At 34.6% G+C, this 18,806-nt stretch overlaps 2 protein-coding genes across 2 annotated transcripts; one reads left to right on the top strand and one right to left on the bottom strand.

Moving 5' to 3' along the window:
- The first annotated feature begins 7,245 nt into the window (after positions 1 to 7,245).
- LOC113050404 (peptidyl-prolyl cis-trans isomerase-like 1) lies at positions 7,246 to 9,167 on the top strand. The gene is made up of 4 exons (XM_026213338.1): positions 7,246 to 7,426; positions 8,080 to 8,234; positions 8,502 to 8,570; positions 8,775 to 9,167. The coding sequence occupies exons 1-4, from the start codon at positions 7,371 to 7,373 to the stop codon at positions 8,993 to 8,995; spliced, it is 501 nt and encodes a 166-aa protein (XP_026069123.1). The 5' UTR covers positions 7,246 to 7,370; the 3' UTR covers positions 8,996 to 9,167.
- Positions 9,168 to 10,565: 1,398 nt separating this feature from the next.
- On the bottom strand, positions 10,566 to 16,122 carry LOC113050394 (sodium- and chloride-dependent GABA transporter 2-like). The gene is made up of 14 exons (XM_026213323.1): positions 15,713 to 16,122; positions 14,947 to 15,081; positions 14,174 to 14,314; positions 13,806 to 13,893; positions 13,430 to 13,562; positions 13,077 to 13,211; positions 12,817 to 12,920; positions 12,552 to 12,676; positions 12,173 to 12,285; positions 11,939 to 12,076; positions 11,603 to 11,705; positions 11,422 to 11,522; positions 11,136 to 11,306; positions 10,566 to 10,951 (listed from the first exon to the last, which is right to left on the bottom strand). Exons 1-14 carry the CDS (start codon positions 15,879 to 15,881, stop codon positions 10,835 to 10,837), a joined length of 1,773 nt encoding a protein of 590 aa, XP_026069108.1. The 5' UTR covers positions 15,882 to 16,122; the 3' UTR covers positions 10,566 to 10,834.
- Positions 16,123 to 18,806: the final 2,684 nt, after the last annotated feature.

Raw genomic sequence — 18,806 nt, 5'->3', positions numbered from 1 at the left:
TTTAGCAGATGTCAGTCACTCTCTGGTCATTATGCGGTCAACGGCAAATCTTACTGAACTGGTCTATAAGTTTTTGCATACACATAATAAAAAATATTTGTACACTATTATGAGTGGCAATGGTGAATCTCAAATTCAGTCATTTCCTTCTTGGAATCGGATTTCTTTCACGTATAGTTTGTTCTGCAAATATTTAATCCCATTAGAGCGTGTGAACATGAGTGGGCGTGATGGAAAGCAAGACTCATCACGGTCTTCTATCACGTGCTTATGCATGTTGACTCTCATCCAGAGTTTTATGTTATTTTAATTTATGAGAACGTAATGCTTTCTGTCTAAATATCTGCATATAAGCGTACTGAGATTCCCAGGGACTAAAGAAAAGCCTGATTACAATGTAAAACAAATGTGATATCAGCTAGAAGATGGTCAAAATAAAGTGGATATTTGTAAGTCCATAATGGAGTTCTTCTTACCTCAGAGATAACGTATAATTAAAGGACAAGATGAAGAAATCAAGCTTTAACTCAAGTTTATAGACACAGTTAGAGGCTCTGGGTAGAAGTGCTCACCTGTGCTCACTCTCAGAAGAAACTCGCCCATAGGGGGAGATGAAAGACTAACTAAGGAGAATGGCAGTTGGCTTGAAACATTTAGTGCGGAAATGGGCGCAGCTTCACGGGTGGTAAATAGTCGGATATATATATTTTATTGTACCTCTTTTTTTAACACTTAATAGTATATTTACAATTTAATTGATAATACGATTCTGGTCAGGAGTATATTATTGTTCAGAACGCTAGCGAAGGGGACGGAGTTTTCACGTGTTACGTGTTACTTTTCGCAACGCTGCTTAGACTTAATCAATCAAAGTCGTTGATTATTACGAGACTAAGATATCATAAAATTAAATTTAGTAGCGATTGCTTTGAATTATTTTCATTCATATGACAGGTAAAATCTTTGGAATTAATAGATTTAGTGCCATATAATCGATTATATAGATAAGTAAAAATATCTGCATTAAGATAAAAACTATCTGAAATTTGAATGCAGGTCAATGGAGGATTCGGCTTTCTAAGCAGCCATGCACTCCCTTCGTCCCTTGAGGAAGAAACTTTTGTCTAATATGAAACGGTGATTATCTAGCAATATTTTCCACCTAGTGGGGGTAAATAATACGATATGTTATTGGCGTTCTCCAGCAATGCACCGAAATTCATTTTTTCAGAATAAATCTTATTACATGCCATATTGATATAGATAATTTACTGTAAATAATTTGAATTGTTGAGAATGTAGAATGTTGCTGAGACTTGAAGCCTGGTCTTATGATTTTGTAAAAACAAAATAGCAGCAAAATAGTTGGCCAATGTACTTATGACAGAATAGCAAGAGGATGATGCACAGTCCTACTCTGCTAATCTGCTGCTGAAAGAAATGTATATAATAACTCAAATTCAAAATCTCAGATTGTTAAATCATTAACCTTCTGCCATATTCTTGTCTGTGGGGAGAATGTGATGCAACAACAAGAGGCACAATAGAGTGTTTGTGTGCTGGAGAATCCTGGCAACTCATTCCCTTGGGCCAATAATCCCTCAGGTCATTGCCTCCACCCTCCCTCTTCCATTCCCTCTTTTTATCCCGCTCTCTTTCCACCTTCGTCTCACACTTATACACTTCCTTTGTCCAACTATTCTTTTACTCACTCTTCCTAAAATGCTCAAAGCAGTCAAGTTAGTGTAGATCAGTTTCACATACAGGTGCGTATTTCCCCTCATGCATGTTTGTGTTGTGGAAACAGTTGATGCTTGATGTTTTGTTGCTTCTTTCAGGTACAGGTTTCTCAGGAGGCCTTCCTAACAGCCAGCTGATCCCTGTGTTCCTCCATCCTCTCGCCTCACAAATAAGACCTCAGGGATCTCATTAGCAATCCACAAAGGTTTGTGGATATGGTGAGGCATTGACCTGTTGCCTGGGTTACAATGCAGTCCTCGTGTCCCAGCATAAACTCCTGCTAGAGTTGGATTTCGCAGATTCTTTGTTCAGATGCATGCTCTAAATTGTGATAACTGACTGAACAAGTAGTTTGAATAATTATTTATTATGTGAATCAATAATAGGCTGTAAAACTACAGAGCCCCATATATTCAGTAGTTTTTGTTGTTTAAAGAAGTATGATTATATGTGCAACAAACAGACACACACACACACACACACACACATATATATATATATACACTAAAAACATAAGATCTGCAGATTCATGGCCAGAAAAGTGTAGTGTGCATAAATCTATTGTATACCGTAATACTGTACTGACATTCGTTACCTGCTCTTTTTGAAGCTGCCTAATATGCAAGTGATGTTACCGATCCCTGAAACCTGTTTAGTAGGCCTGTCCTGAACAGACCTTTAGCACAAGTACTTCGTTGTCCCAGTGAAACCTTAAATATATCTCTAAATGCTAACAGCACAATTTAATAGTGCTTTTATGACAGCATAGGGAGTGGATCCTTATTTTTATAGTCAACAGTCTTTTGACAAACTGCCTTTTCCCACATATATTCCAGATTTAAGTTCAAATGTTACAGGTGGGCAGAATTCTTACTTTCTCTTCATCTTTAAGTTCTAAAAAGGAACACAAGTTCTCACTGCTGATAAGTCAGTCTGAATATAACAATCAAATTGTCTAAATCTATAAAAAATGAAAAAGTATTTTCAATGATGTTAAATATTTTTGACAGTGATAATCTTGCATAATCTTTGTAAAAAAATTTTTTTTTACAATTTCTCTAGCATGTAATTAGATATTATTTCTTTTCTATTGCTTTTTACAGGCAAATAAGTAAATCATGTAAAAATAGTGTAAAAGGCATAATTATCAGCTGGGTTTCATTTCTGCAGTTTTCATATTGCCTATTCCATGCCCCAGTGGAGTTTATTGTCAGTGTAAACAATGTAAATGATCATAGGGGCACACAGAGGACACATTTACTGATTGCTGAATGTCTTTTTTTTAAACTCTAATCTAATGATGAGCACTGGAAAGGAGAGTAACACTGAATAAAAAGGAGAGAAGGACTTATTCTAGTCTGTTGCCCTAAAGTCTGTCCCAGAACAAGAGAAACTGAGGATGGGGCGTGGCCTTTTTGAAGGTTAAAAGCTTGTCTCATTTGTGTACTCAGAAACCCTGAGGCACTTCCACACTAAACTAACCAATCACAGAACACAAGACACACCTGCTCTTAGAAGAAGGCTAGGGATTGGCCCCAGCATAAAAATGACACCTGGGCAGGGCTCCAAGGTGTACCTGAAAACCTAGATGTTTTGTAGGAACAGTTTCTTCGCTTCAGGGGCTTTTGGAGATTGTGTTTCTTCTCATGCTTGAGACTCCATTACTATTGTCTATGCATCTTCATCAGGTACCTTCAGACCGGTTCGAGAGGTCTGGTATAACGTAGAAGGAGCAATCATGCCTTTATCAAGTAGAAGGACCAGGAAGTGATCTTCCTCAGCTAAAGCGACGCTGCGACACAATGGCATCTCTTGTCCATGACTCCATTCCGAATGACGGCAACAGGAATTCATAGGGTAACTTTTTTTTTAATTAATACGTTCAACAATTTGACTTAATAATTCATTAATTACAAAAAAAAATTATTTTGTATTTTCAGGTATTTCAGTTAATATATACATTAGTATATTTTACTAATAGTAAATGCTAATAGCAAACTATTAAAAAACACAATGAGGTGTAAACCAATATAAATTATATTTTAGATAAACACAATCTTCCTTATGCTCTTTAATGTAAAAATCTAGTATGAATTTCAGGATGAAATATGAATCATTAAGATCAATGAAACATAAAAGACTAAGAGTGCACAGCATGTTAACTTTCACTTCCGTAATGTGTCAAACCTGTTGGATCAGTTTAAAACAAAGGGGTATGAAGGAGAATATGTAAAGCATTAAAAGAAAGAAATGATGTTAAATAATGAAACTAATTTTTTTATGTTATAATATAGAGTTGTATTGTACAAATTAAACATGAATTAGACTTGGATGCGAGAAATTGTTGAAAGACTTTTAAAATTGATTGACACATGGACCCACGCTCTGATAAAATCTCATACACACAATTTTTCCTGTATTCAAATTTTATATTTTCCGTGTTCTAATGAAAAGGTACAGGGAAGAGAAAATATGCCCTGATAAAATTAATATATTTAATGTTACTGTAAGCTTTGACATTAAACAACAATAGAGCCAAAATGTAAAAACTGTCTTAGCTTGGTTTCAGAAGTAAGCGAGTTATCTAATCGAATCTTATCTAATCTATTGTACAGGTGAGGGGTCAGTCAGGTGCACACTCCGGTATAGGTGACAAAGATCAGCCATTTTGATTAGCATGACTAAGCGCTTTCCTTAGCACTTATGTTGTGTGGCTGTAATGGGATTTGGAAGCTGTAGACGCAATTTTGTTTTGATGAAGGTGCGACTAATTAGTCAAACTCTCCCAGGTCATGGAGACGTCTCAAAGGTCATGGTTTCTAAGGAGGCAGACCAGGGCGTACACCTAAGAAATAAACTTCTGGTGTTACGACGTTTTCGTTGTTTCTAATAATAGTTGTGAAGAAAATGCATAAATGCATCGTGAAACTGGAAGTGGTCCAGTCTGAATGAACATGTAAATATGCCTGCATCAAAAGCCTTTGGGGTCTGTTGCAAGATGAGTGGCATTGGAAATATTTAAAGCTATAAATGAAGACGGGCCAGTCAGGAAAAAAGATAATCATTAACAAACTCCTTACAATGTCTTACTAAATTACAGTAACTTTTATATATAAACTTTTATCATTTTATAGTGACAGAGAAAAGCACATTGTCTCCCTTCATGTTTTATGCTGAACTGAAAACAATTAGATGAAAAAAAAAACAATGTGGCAAACACTGGATGACCGTCTCCATCTTACAAGGCAGTTTTGGATGTTATATCTTCTCTAATACTGCCTGGTAATGATGCATATGGTCCTCCACGAGCATCGTTAAAAATGCTTTGCATCTGGGTGTGGAGATGCAGACTATGCAAATACAAGCACATACAAATACACAAAGTAAAATATGTTGTGGTTTTATGTGCATTTCTTGGCTGGATCATTTGAATACTTTCATGCAGAAGAAGTTTGTTCATTGTCTCTAGGGTACATCTTACCCAGCAGTGCTTGGCTGTTCACTGATGTTCTAACACTGTTTGGTAACGATGCACACTGGGGGCTCAGTGACTACGACTTTAACAGAAAAGGAACATAAAATGCTTTTTTTTTTAAATAAAACGTGATCAAGTTTGGAATGCAGAATATTTTGACTTCAGAATGGTTAAATGTACTTTAATAAATCAAGTTAATGATTTAAAACAGGAAGACTGGATGAGACTGCTTGATTATAATTAAAGGAAATATAATTAAAAGAAGCCATCAGTAAAGTTCTGAACCCCACCCTGTTATATCCAAATGCCTTCATGAATGTCACAAAAGTAATTCCATCTTACTCACACACCCTCTAATGTGTTATGTGCCACTCAACGATCAGTTCATCCTCCTTTTCTTGCATCTTATTGTGTGCATGACACCTGAGATCTGTGTGACAAGCACCAATTGAAGTGCACCAGTTCACCTTTCCTGTTCACCACGTCGAAAAGGAAGAAATGCCAGTCAGGAACATTTAAAAAATCATTAAGGTTGATTTCTTTCTGTGTGTGTGTGTGTGTGTGTGTGTGAGAGAGAGAGAGAGAGAGAGAGAGAGAGAGAAAGTTACTGATTTTAAACCCATTTTACATATTTTTCAGGTCATTATGTATTCTACAATGGAATGTACAAAGAAAAGACAAAATCTTTATGTGAATAAAACAAGTAAATAATACAGGAGAGATATAAATAAAACAGACTGATGGGACAACTTATATGACAAAAATATGAAAAATATATCTGCAGGCATGACTCCGTAAAACTTTTGGTTGTATGGGAAGAAGGAAATGATGCATTTTCTATTCATTTAGTAATTTCAGGGGTATGTTTACTTAGAAATTAAAATGATGTCATCTTTTATTTGTCTTCATGTCGTTCCAAACCTGTATGACATAAACGATCACAGAAGAAGATATTTGGAAGAATATTGCAGCTGTTTTTGTCCATATAAAACATAAACTGACAAGTTGTCTCAAATCCATTTAGATGTTGATGCTCGGTTCTGACAGTGACTCTTTGAACCTCTGCTTGCACTTTATCCTTTACTAACAGACCCTTTAAACAGTTTCCTTCAAGATCCTTCTCCTGAAAAAATAACCACTTTAATTCTGTCACTCTGCTTTTATCTCTTCTGCAGTGACATGACATCAGACCCTTTCCTCTGCTTTTCCACTGCAGTAAAATCCACTGATTTGTGTCTTACCAGGCAAGTTTAGATTTTGATACTCTGTCTAATACTGCCTGGTAATGCCATCAATCACAAGGAATTTGATCACCATTTTTCCTTTTCCCTCCATACCTACACTGCCACAATGGAACAGTGTTTTTTTCCCATTTATTTATTTACTTTTTAAACAGTGTTCAAAGGTGTTATCTAAAAAAAAAGTAGCCTAATAGGAATGCTGTACCTGATATGTCAAATTTTCTTATAACATGTATTAATAAATATGGTTCTGACCTTTCCTTGCCATATTGTTTAACTTAATTTGTTTAAATGCACCCTACATGTAAATTTATTCTGTATTTTGGTCAATAAACTCAATAAAACTGAATTCCGATCAAATATGTAAGTGACTTTGTGTGTTGATTTGTGGATGAAACCGGATTGACACTTTGACCAATAAGGTCCATTAACTAATTAACTATTTATTTGGTTGCTGGATAAGGATTTTTATACAAACTTGAAATTATATAATTCAATCTGTATGCCAGATAAAAAAATTTAAAAAATGTATCAAACAGATTTAAACCATATATACATGTATGTATATATATATATGTGTATATATGTATATAGATATATAGATATATAGATATATATTAGTTATCAGACAATATCTGTCAGACAGCGTTTACTTTCCTCAAAAACTTGCAGAGCAATAGAGAGCCACACATTTAGGACTGCTTTTATATTGCGAGATCAAAGGTATGTGGATGTATAAACTCAGACAGCATGACTTAAACATCCAGTCCTCTAGGAGGCAGCACTTACAACATGTGGCCTTGACTGTTTACAAAAACGAATAAACCGAACTATTACTTCCTTATCACGCTTTACGACATCATTTACAAATTAAAAATAGTTTCTATCAGAAACATATTTGCTGAGCAAAAGACATGTCTGGAATTCCGCCGGATTCTTGGCAACCCCCCACAGTATCGCTGGACACAACGTAAGTCGCAGTATAGACATTAGTAAATAGATCTGTGAATGAATGAGACACGTTTTGATAACATATAACAAGCTTTGATCATTGCTGTAATTGTTTCATTATTTATAGATGTTGAAAATACTAAGCTTTCCCGCATGTTTGTATTAAAAAGGAAAGATCTAATCACGTAATTCAGTTGTAATGGATAACGTAGATTGTGATTCACGACTCATTCGGTTCTTTTGAGCCGTTTAAAAAGTCACACGTTCACTGATTATTTTACAATGGAACGTTATTACGTCGTCCCATTTTTATGAATCATATATATAAGAAAAGATTGTTATTATAAAGTTTATTTTAACTTTTAAGTTTCTGAAAGATGTTGCATGCTCATATACGGAAGCAAGATGGCATGGCAAATAGGTTAAAGCATTCACAAACAAAAATATTCTAAAAGTATTTTTCTTTCCAGAATGGTAATATTTTAAAGTAATCTTTACTTGTCTTTTATGAACCATCTGTTTCAATCTGTTGTAACTTACAGTGGTTCCTTAAAAAAAGTCAGATACTTAAGGGAAAACAAACTGTTTCGCACACAAATCTGAGATTAGTAGACATTAACCTTTACCAGCATGCATATTACGACCAACCATCGCTTTACACTGTCTTTCCAGGATGGGAACTATCGTGTTAGAACTGTACTGGAATCATGCGCCAAAAACATGCAAGAATTTTGCAGAGTTGGGCAGAAGAGGATACTACAACAACACCAAGTTCCACCGCATCATCAAAGACTTCATGGTTCAAGGAGGTGATCCAACAGGGACAGGTGAGGATGAAAACAGTACTCATTCAACACTCCTTTTAGATATTTCATTCAATATATAACACAGTACGCTCATTTAAGCAGCTGTTTGATGTTAAAGGAATCAAATTCTACATACATGAAGGATGAAATAAAGGTGGTGAATATGTTTTATCAAGTGATACCATCTACTTTTGTCTTTAGTGCAGTAGACTTTAGATTTTAATTTGCTGTAATGGTTTGTTTAGTTTGCACAATTTATTTATATAAAAATGTATTTTATATTTGCAGGTCGTGGTGGTGCATCTATATATGGCAAGCAGTTTGAAGACGAATTGCATCCAGAGTTAAAATTTACAGGTGAGTAATATAATGCATGAGTAGATTTAATAATATTGTAAGTAGCACTGCTATTTTCAATAGATCCTATGGAGAATAAGAAGAATAAAATGCTAGGGAAGTATTTTGTCCGTTCCCAAAAATGTCCAGCATAATAACTAGGTTACACCTTAAGTTTTTAAATTACAAATCAGCAAGTGCTTGATTTATTTATGTATTTTGTAGGTGCTGGAATTCTCGCAATGGCCAATGCAGGACCAGATACAAATGGAAGCCAGTATTTCCTCTCGCTGGCTCCCACACAGTGGCTGGATGGGAAACACACTATATTTGGACGGGTCTGCCAGGGCATTGGAATTCTTAATCGTATTGGCATGGTTGAAACCAACAGTCAGGACCGCCCTATGGATGACATTAAAATTCTCAGAGTGAATCTACCTAACTAAGACGTATGCTTGCATAACCTTTATGCCTTATTTTTGTACAGTCCTTTTATTACATTAAACTTTCAGAGTTTTCATAAAATATACTCTGTGCTCTCTTGATTCTCCTGTAAAAACCCTTGGCCACATGGTGGCGTCTCATCAGTACAAGTTTGGGTTCATTAAAGAAATAAGACTTTTTAATGTGTACATTCCTTTACATTACACCAAATGGTTATTAATTATTTGGCATCAAGCTTGAATGTAATTGGAGATGACAATCATGATTTCAACACAGTCACTCTGCATTAGTTGCATATAGATTTGAAATGCTTTCTTTGGAATAGAATTAGAGAAAACCTGATCATACAATTTTCTAAATCATTGTGTGTTTTCTAACTCCTGCCAGTGATGCTAATTATTAAATATTCAATACTTACAATTATATTGAATATATGTTAGGCAGAGAACTTTAAAAAGGGTTAAACAAATAGCACACAATGTGGCCTAGCAGTGACTTTTTTTGGCAGAGCAACATCAGTTTGAATCATTATCACCATAATCCTGGTTTTCTAAACAGATGTTTCATGATCCAAGACTTCAAAGGATTTTTATGGAAGCCCACATTTCAGAGTGCAGCTATCCTGGATTAAGTTTAATCTATGACTATGGAAATAAGTAAACGAAGTCATAGAGGTTATGACCTACAAAATCCTATTGTTGGAGCCTAAAAATGGGTGCTTGTCTGTGAAGTTAGTAATCAGATCCTATCAAGAAGGAGTAGAATAGAGTTTCAAATTTTATCATCTGGGAGATTGGAAAATTTCCAGACAGAAACAAAAACTATTTCTCTCTTCAGTCTGTTCATTGTGTCTCTAAAATTCATGAAACTCTCTTCTATACAAATAAAGATATGTTTGATTTGTAGACTAATCTGACGGATGTTAAAAAGATTCTGCTATACATTCTGTTAATACATAATCTATATATATATGTATAAAAAAAAATCTGTTTTATATGTATGATAAATCTAAAAAGAAACTAGAATATGTGTTTTTAAAAAAATGACTGAAGACTACATACTACAAAACATACAAGTAGAAAAATACATCATTCCTGTCTGTGACTTGTACTTTCCAAAACCTTGGTGCTGATTAAGCAAATTTTACATAATGCCCTCAAGTTATGTGAAACACTGAATATCACTGAAAGAAATATCAATAAAGCTCTGACCAGGGATCACATAAAAACAATGCCAGACAGCTCAATTTATCTTGTAACAGGTTATCTTGCATGAGAAAATCTTAAAGGAAATCCCAAATAAGCTGTCCTCGGAGAACACCCAACTGTCCAAACGCATGACTGCTTTATTCATCATAGCCGATCTACTTTAAAAACAATGCCTGACTGCTTTATTGATTTTATAGCAGGTTAACTTGCATGAGAAAATCATAAAGAAAATCTCTAATAAGCTGTCCTCAGAGAACAGACAACTGTCAAAACGCATGGCTGCTTTGTTCATCTTGTACAGTATATGTTTGTATAGTAAAAGTATCTGCATCTGTAAAGTATCTGCATACTTTTTTTTAAAAAGTATTTTGTCATAACTTGGGCTCAGAAACAGCACTAATAGATTACAGTCCATATTATCTTATTTTATACAGAAGGAAGGATATCTGGAGTTATTTAAGATGATACCTTACGTTAATGTTTTGCCTCTTTAATATATCAATTTAACTTTCACTAGGCCACCTAACAATTTTTTTCTTCAAACTGGAAAACTTAATTAATTAAGCCATTAGGACTAATTGACTGACCTGCTATTTAATATTTAAGGACAATTGAGGTAATGGTATTTAAATATTAATGGTGGTCTGGGGTCTTTTCTCTGTCTTTACATGATGACAGAGTATAATGATGTGCTGAGAGACTCTGAGACTGAGGTAGATCCTCTGCTGGAGTGCAAGCCAACTGGAGACGCTGAGGGCAACACATACAAAGACATTTTTCACTTAACCTTATTGCATTTGAATCCAAAGGAAATGAAAGGAATTAATTCCTGTTTGTGAAGCAGTTGCCAGCTGGTTCTGTTAAAGGTTTCAGAAATATTTCCAGACATGTATATAGTGCTGAAATGCTGAAAATTTTTCTGGATAACACCTACCTCCCAGAAGGTCCCTTTCTGCTTATAGAGTTTGTAGATCATGATAATGGGGATGAGGGAGAGAGAAGATACTGCAAGGAACCAGCCAATAGCGTATGCCCACCATGGATACACATATGAGTTATTAAACTTCAAGGGACTGTACTTGACCAGAGAGAAGATAAAGGTGCCCTATAGGAAATAATTATCAAATTATTTTTAAAAACATTTTTATATAAATTATTGCCCATCAAATAATGTATCACTAAACTGTTCTGATTTTAAAATGTGACAGAAACAAACTTACCACACAGACAGAGGGGGTGACATAGAGCCAGCAGTACTTCATCATGGGCCAGGGTTTGTAGCCAATCATGTCTTCTAGGTTCTCATAGAATCGGTCAGCACCTTGGTGAAAATAAGCACATTAAGTCCAATGAAATAGTAGTTAGAGCAATTTAAAGAGTATTTAAATGTAAGCTACCAACCATATACCCATCCAATGGCCACAGACTGACATGTAGCCAAGAACAGGAGAGTGGCTCCACTGCAGACGTAATGATCAAACAACTGAATGATGTAGAGACCACCCTGGGAAATTAAAAGTAGAACACTAGCAACGATATTCTAATGAACAGAATGCACAGCCATGGATTGTACAAGCCTTATGTTTGATATCAGTGTAACATAAGTGAGTTAAAAATCTGAGCTGATTCTGAGGTTGATCGTGAACTTCTGTAGGACCACAAATGACTTCCAGTAAAAAAACATAAATTATTCATTAGTTACTTTCTAATTTATTAGCTGAATTGTGTTGGGCTCACCTCTGTGATCATGAAGAAGCCCATCAAGTAGCAGACGAGGCAAATCCCTAAAAGTAGCATCTCTCTTCTGAAGCCACGTCTCAACACCGTGGGAAAGATATCTGTCACTGACGTCATTATGCTCTCCAGTCCAACAAACTGAGTGACACAAAAAAGGACATTGGATGGGGAGGCAGGAAGAGGGAAAAGAGCAAAGCAACAGAAGTTAGGCTAAGAAAGAGAAGGGGGTCCAACCTGACTGTCCAAGCCCAAAAGGATGATCATGATAAAGAAACACACAGCCCAGAACTGAGACCACGGCAACAATGTCACCGCCTGAGGGTACACTATAAACACAAGTCCTGGACCTAACGGCAGCCAAGGGAAGGGGGTACAATGACCAACACCACCTAAAGTACTTTACAGTATCCGTGCATTACCCCACTCTTACTTAGTGATCAAATAAATAATGGGTAGTGAACTGCAATAATGGAGTCTGCTTTAAATAATTGTATTATTTAAGACCATTGGGATATGCAATGACAATTAGGTATTAAAACAAACAATGTTATTCCATTTAAATTTAAATTTAATAGTTCATTTGGTAGAACGATTGAAATATGTTTTCTCTTACCAGACTCGGCTACAAGAGATATGTCCACCCCTTGCTCCAGTGCCATGTGACCCAGAACAGAGAAAATAGCAAATCCACCTAAAAAACTGGTTCCACTGTTCAGAAAGCAGAGGTAGAAAGAGTCCCTGCAGAAAGAGTGAGCAGGACCAATTTCTGATTCTTTCACTGAATTAAAGCTCTAATTCAAACATGAATAAGTGAGATACACATTAAGTGAATCTATCAGTTCAAATAAATTGTTGTCCTTCATACAATGCACACTCACCTATAACAGTCATTGTTATATTGATTGTAGCTTCCAAGAGAGCTGAGGTATCCAAGACATATGGCGTAAGAGTAAAAGATTTGAGTACCAGCGTCCATCCATACCTTTTCAAAGAAATTAACAAGTAATACAATTCAGAAAGAGTAACAGGATACAGAATATGTATACTCATGCTGATTTTGAAAATTGAGATGAGATGGTCGATTAAATTCTCCAGTCCTGTTTTCTGTAACTCACTCTAGATTCTCTTATGCCTTTACCTGTGGGTCAGCTAGCCGTGCCAGGTCTGGGTATATATAATAGTAGATGCCGTTTATGGCACCAGGTAGAGTGACCCCTCGTACAAGCAGTATCAGGAGCATAACATAAGGGAATGTTGCTGTGAAATAGACTGCCTGTAAATATAATAATAATAATAATTTTAATTAGATCTTTAATTGACAATAACATAGACGGTCTGGGTACTGCATGCTGGAAATTGATTTCAGTTCTAAAACCGGTAATAAAAAGATTTGAAATTATTTTCTTATACAAGTCATTTGCAGTAACATTTTGTCATTACGCCCTTAGTTTTTTAATGACAGCTAATATGTATGTCTGTTAAGACTGTAACCTTCCCAGTAGATTTCACGCCTTTCCAGATGCAGAAGTAGACCAGGATCCAGACAAGTAACAGAATAAGAGCCAAGTCCCACCTTACTGTGCCCAAATGCTCTATTCCACTGGACAGCCGCAAAACTCTGTGACTGAACACACACAAAGTGTTTAAGCAATATGAAAAAACGGTGAGTTGGCAGACTTATGTAAATCAACTGCTATGTGAGACAGACACAAGCAAAACATTACCATATTCATACAGCATTGTATTTACATGGTACAATAAAATTTCTACAATGTCAAACTTTAATATTGACTGTTATTTTATTGCTATATTAATTATTATTATTATTGATCTTAGTGTTTGTTCATTGATTTTTCATTTAACTCACTGCCAGAACTCCATCACAGAGGAAGAGGCATTAAGAGGAGTCATCCACTTTGAACTAGAATTCTTCCCACCAAGCACAGTACAAGTATCTAAAATCAAATACATCCAAATACGGTAAAAAAAGTATACATCAGGAACTCATATACCAAGACCTTACCTGATGCAATAATTTCACAAAACATCTGGTTCATATATAGTAACTAAATAATATTCAGTAGATATCCCACTCCCAACCCTGGCATAAGCATCAATGTTAGGTGAAAGAGGAGACAAAAATAGCCTTAAAAACTCCATATTTACTTACAAGGAAATGTGATACAAGGCCTCCATGTATATATATACATACATCTGATCTTTAACCAAATGTACCTGTGTTCCACAGATTGCTGCAGCTGGCCCAGGGCAGTTCCACACTGAAGGCTGAGAAAAGGTACAGAAAGGCCCAAGCTATGATGATGATGTAGGTGATTGAGCCATAGACAATTATCATTTGACTCGCATAACCCATTCCTGAAAAAGAGACTTGTGTTAGTACTAACTGTTTAAACAAATACTTGACAATAAATCTAAATAATGTAACACACAGCATGCAATAAAATATGAAAATGTACATGTTAGAGACAGAGTACACTGTTTACTATAACTATATACTGTTTACATATTTTGCTATATTTTATTATTATATTTCTTTATAGGTTTATTTTGGTTAGAAATAAGAGATTGGTGTTATGGGCCACTAAATTAGTTATCTTAAGGGAGATAGCTTCTGCCACTAAATGTAGTTGTTGAAAAAGTTTTAATTTTAACATGAACTGTAATTGTCACTGCATATCCCATTAGTCTAATAAAAATAATTCAAGCAGACTCCATTATTGCAGTTCACTATGCTTTATTTTAAATATAGACTTTTAGCACATTAACTTAAAGGCCACAGAAACTGTTAGCAAATGCATTTTAATTAGCAGAATCACGTCTGTAGTTGCAAGCAACAAGTATTTTAAAAAAGGAAATCTAAATATTAACTATATGCTTCAGACATTTATCTATTTAAAAAAACACACAAAAACATGACAAACATGTAATTTCACCAAATTATAATAAGTATCACACAATGCATACTAATCAAGAAGTGAGGAACATACCTTCAAAAAGAGGACAGATCTTTCTCCAACATGTGATGCCTCCCTGATTCGTGTACTGACCCAAAGATGTCTCAAGCACAAAAAGTGGGATACCACAAGTAAGAAGGTACAAGACATATGGAATGAAAAAAGCCCCTAAGGATTTAAGAGATGGTATTTATTTGACATCATTTGTGTACCGTTAGAAGGTCAGTGATGTCCAGTATAACAGTCAGTTGGCCCTATGCATACTTTGTTCAAGTTGTGGAATCTCCCAATTCAACTGAAGATATGACTTTTCCACATACATTATCAGTACTACAAGGTCAAATGTTTTAATAAACATCACTAAGGTTATTGTGACCTCATGTCACATTCATTTTGTACACTTTTCAATGTCGGGCACATTAGTATAAATATAAAATGTTAAATAAATTATAAAAATCAACATTTTAATATTGTTTAGGGAAAAGTTTACATTTTTGAATTTTTATAAAATGTTTTTTTAGGATTAATGTTATCTACCTAATGGAATACAAATGCAGATCTCATATAAAGGTGTACCTGGTAGTGAATATGTTATCTGGCTGTATGATATAATAAACAAGCACAGCAATTTATGTAAACTGACAGATGGTTTATAAATGCTTCTCAATAAATATCACAGACATGAAGTGAATGATAAGACTATAACACATAAAAAGTTCCAGATTGTGTTTTAGTCCCTTAATCACACATAAATTAAAAACCATAATAATCTGTCAACAACTAGTCCAAAACTACTCACCTCCTCCATTTTTATAACAAAGATATGGGAACCTCCAAACATTTCCGAGCCCAATGATAGCTCCGGCCACAGTTAGCAGAAATTCAACCTTGTTTGCCCATTGGCCTCTCTCTTCAGGACTTTGATTAACCTGTTGGTTCCCTGTCCGGCTGGTGGAGGAGCCTGCCATACTCACAGTGTTTATGTCCGTCAGTGCTTTCGTAGATGTGTGTGAATGATTTGAAGAAGTGAGTCTAGACACAGTGAATATCTAGACTCGCTGGGGCGTGATTCTTCACCACAGCTTTTAAGCATTATCAAGGGTGGGCGGCCGGTGATCAGCCTCTCAGGTTTTTTTTATCCTGAGGGTGAGAGTAGAGATGTGTTCACTTCTTCCATTCAGTCCAGTAGTTCTGCAGGCATTTTAGTAAAAAAAAAAAAGGTTTCTTGACGTTCATTCCCCATAAAATCACTCAAGACCAGCAGGACTGTATACTTCCTGTAGGCTAAAACTGAGATTAAACAAACATATATAAAACAGAAATATATTTCTGAAAAATATTTTATTTTATAATATAAAATATAAACGTCTCTTATGGAAACATTATGTCCTGAGAGAAGGAATTTCATAATGGCATATTCTATGTCTATACCGTGCGATTTATATATATATATATATATATATATATATATATATATATATATATATGTGTGTGTGTGTGTGTGTGTGTGTGTGTGTATTTAAAAATATTTGTGTATGTTTATGTAATAAATAAGAAGTCTTTTATAAATTTACACAATTAATTAATATTAAAATGTTGTTTTTCCTACTGCCATTTAAATCGTTTTTTTCTTAATTTTTCATTAAGACTGTGTTTTCTGATAAGTGTTCATTGTTTTCATGGGAGACATATCTGAGAATGGCTTGGTTGTGTCTACAATTGCAAGGTCAAGATGGCCTTGTGTTAAGGTTAAACTGCTCAAAAACGTGATTTAATTAATAATTTAATAATAGTAAGGCTCAAGCACTGCAATAATAGATGAAAACTTTAAGTTCTCATATTATCTCGTCCTAAATGGAGTATTTTTATAACTTGATTTGACCTCTAAACTTGCTCAGCAATCTCTTATAGTGTCTTGACTCTGCCCTTCTTACAAAATTCATGCTTATATCATCACAATAAATGACTAATGGGTAAATTGCACAACAGCTTTTATAACAGGATTTGATATAACTCAAGACTGAATTCTTAAAAAAAACTGTTATTTAAGAGTTGAATTATCCACATGATTACAGATTCTTTCCTGCTAGATTAGGTGAAGGATGAGAAGGCACTGTAGATCACATACTGCATGGCATGCATATTACAGTTTTTCTCAGTCGCTTTGGTACATTTCTTGAATCAAACTCACAATTTGCAAAACATAAAGTGCATTTCTCAAAACAACCCGCACAAATAGCAAAACACCATGGATTACCTGCAAAAGCCAGTCTCCTGCTCAAAATCCTTAGTTCATCTCTCAAAAGTAAATATCTGTGTCAATGAACATATCAGTGCCATCAGAATGACAAGTCCTTGTGTCATAGTGTACGGATAAGACAGTCAAATTGCTTAGTCATGTTGTCAATATAACAGTTTACTCTGGAGGGATGATCTGATGTAAACCTCTGTATTGAACAATATGCCATATGCTTATGTATGCCATATCCATTTCAAACGTACACATTTACACATTACTGTGTGTGGGATATTGACTGAAAGAGACTGGATAGAATTCCCAGTTACACTTTTACAAAGTCTGACCAAAAAAAAAAAACCTTTACAATGTCATTGTGATATAGAAAAGGAAAAACAAATATGGACACAAATATGAAAATAAGTCCATTTTCAGAATGTGTAACTCTTGTGTTGTCCTCTGTCTATACAGTATAAGCTTTTCAACTGAAGATTCATGAGATGAACCTTTGAGCTATTTCAGAGAAAGGGTTTATCATTGGTTTATCATCTACATTCTCTTCATAAGTCAAGATTCACTTGGACAATTCATGCCAAATGTACAAAAAGTCTAATAATAATGTGTAAAAATAAATATAAAAAGTGTGCTAGGCAGTTTTTGATAACTAGATTAACCATTTTGCATTTAATGACTTATATGATGAACTAAAGACTAGATGTTTTGAAGGGTAAGACTGTTGCACAGAAAACTATGCAATACATTTTGAGCAACATGACATGAGCAACTGATAATGTAGGAAACTGCCGATAAACATGCATAATCAATTGCATGAATGTACAAAACCAATCGCAACTTGTTCAAAAGAATGAGAAACTGGTTTTATGATGTGTATAAATGGCTAGATGATGTGGAGGTTGTACAAGTAGTTTTGAGAATTTCATTTCTGTTTTGAAAAATGCACCAAAGTGACTGAGAAAAACTGTAATTTATCTATATATCAGTGAAATCATAATAATCATTCAGGTAGTTTATTAACAGCAATTTGATTTAAACACAATAATGCAGTTTTTTAGATCAGAGTTTTGTACAGATTCAAGTATTGACAATTTTATCACAATTAAAATTAGAGCATGGACATTTAACACCTTTTCAACATCTTTGGCAAATTCTTCTAAAATTACATCAAAAATTTACCACGCTTGTCAGTTTTTATCATGATATTTTTGCACAGTATCTTACTTAGTCTAAATGTCAGAGCTCCTGAATGTAGTGCATGACCAACTCCTATTTTTTTTTCTCTTTTTAAAATGAAAATAAATACAAGAAAAAAGTAAAGCGTGAAATAACAATAAATAAAAGTTATATATTTTTTGTTGCAATATGTTTACAATACAGTTCATAAAATTAAAAAAATTATATTAATGAATCCAAATTTGGTGAAACTGAATTATTGGTTCTAATTAATATGTTCATCACAAGATGAATGACTGTAAAATTGCTCTAACCATACATTCACTTTCTTTTGCCTTGTTTATTGTTAAAATGCATGTACACATCCATTTACACATTTACAGATTTTATTTTGATCGTCAGATCATTATACATAGGCTTATATCATAGTCCGAAGTGCATCTTGACATTTTCATGTTTTGTTTTC

Source organism: Carassius auratus, chromosome 31, assembly GCF_003368295.1.
Source record: "Carassius auratus strain Wakin chromosome 31, ASM336829v1, whole genome shotgun sequence".
NCBI classification, from domain to species: Eukaryota; Metazoa; Chordata; class Actinopteri; order Cypriniformes; family Cyprinidae; genus Carassius; species Carassius auratus.
This window is presented reverse-complemented; position numbering and strand designations above follow the sequence as displayed.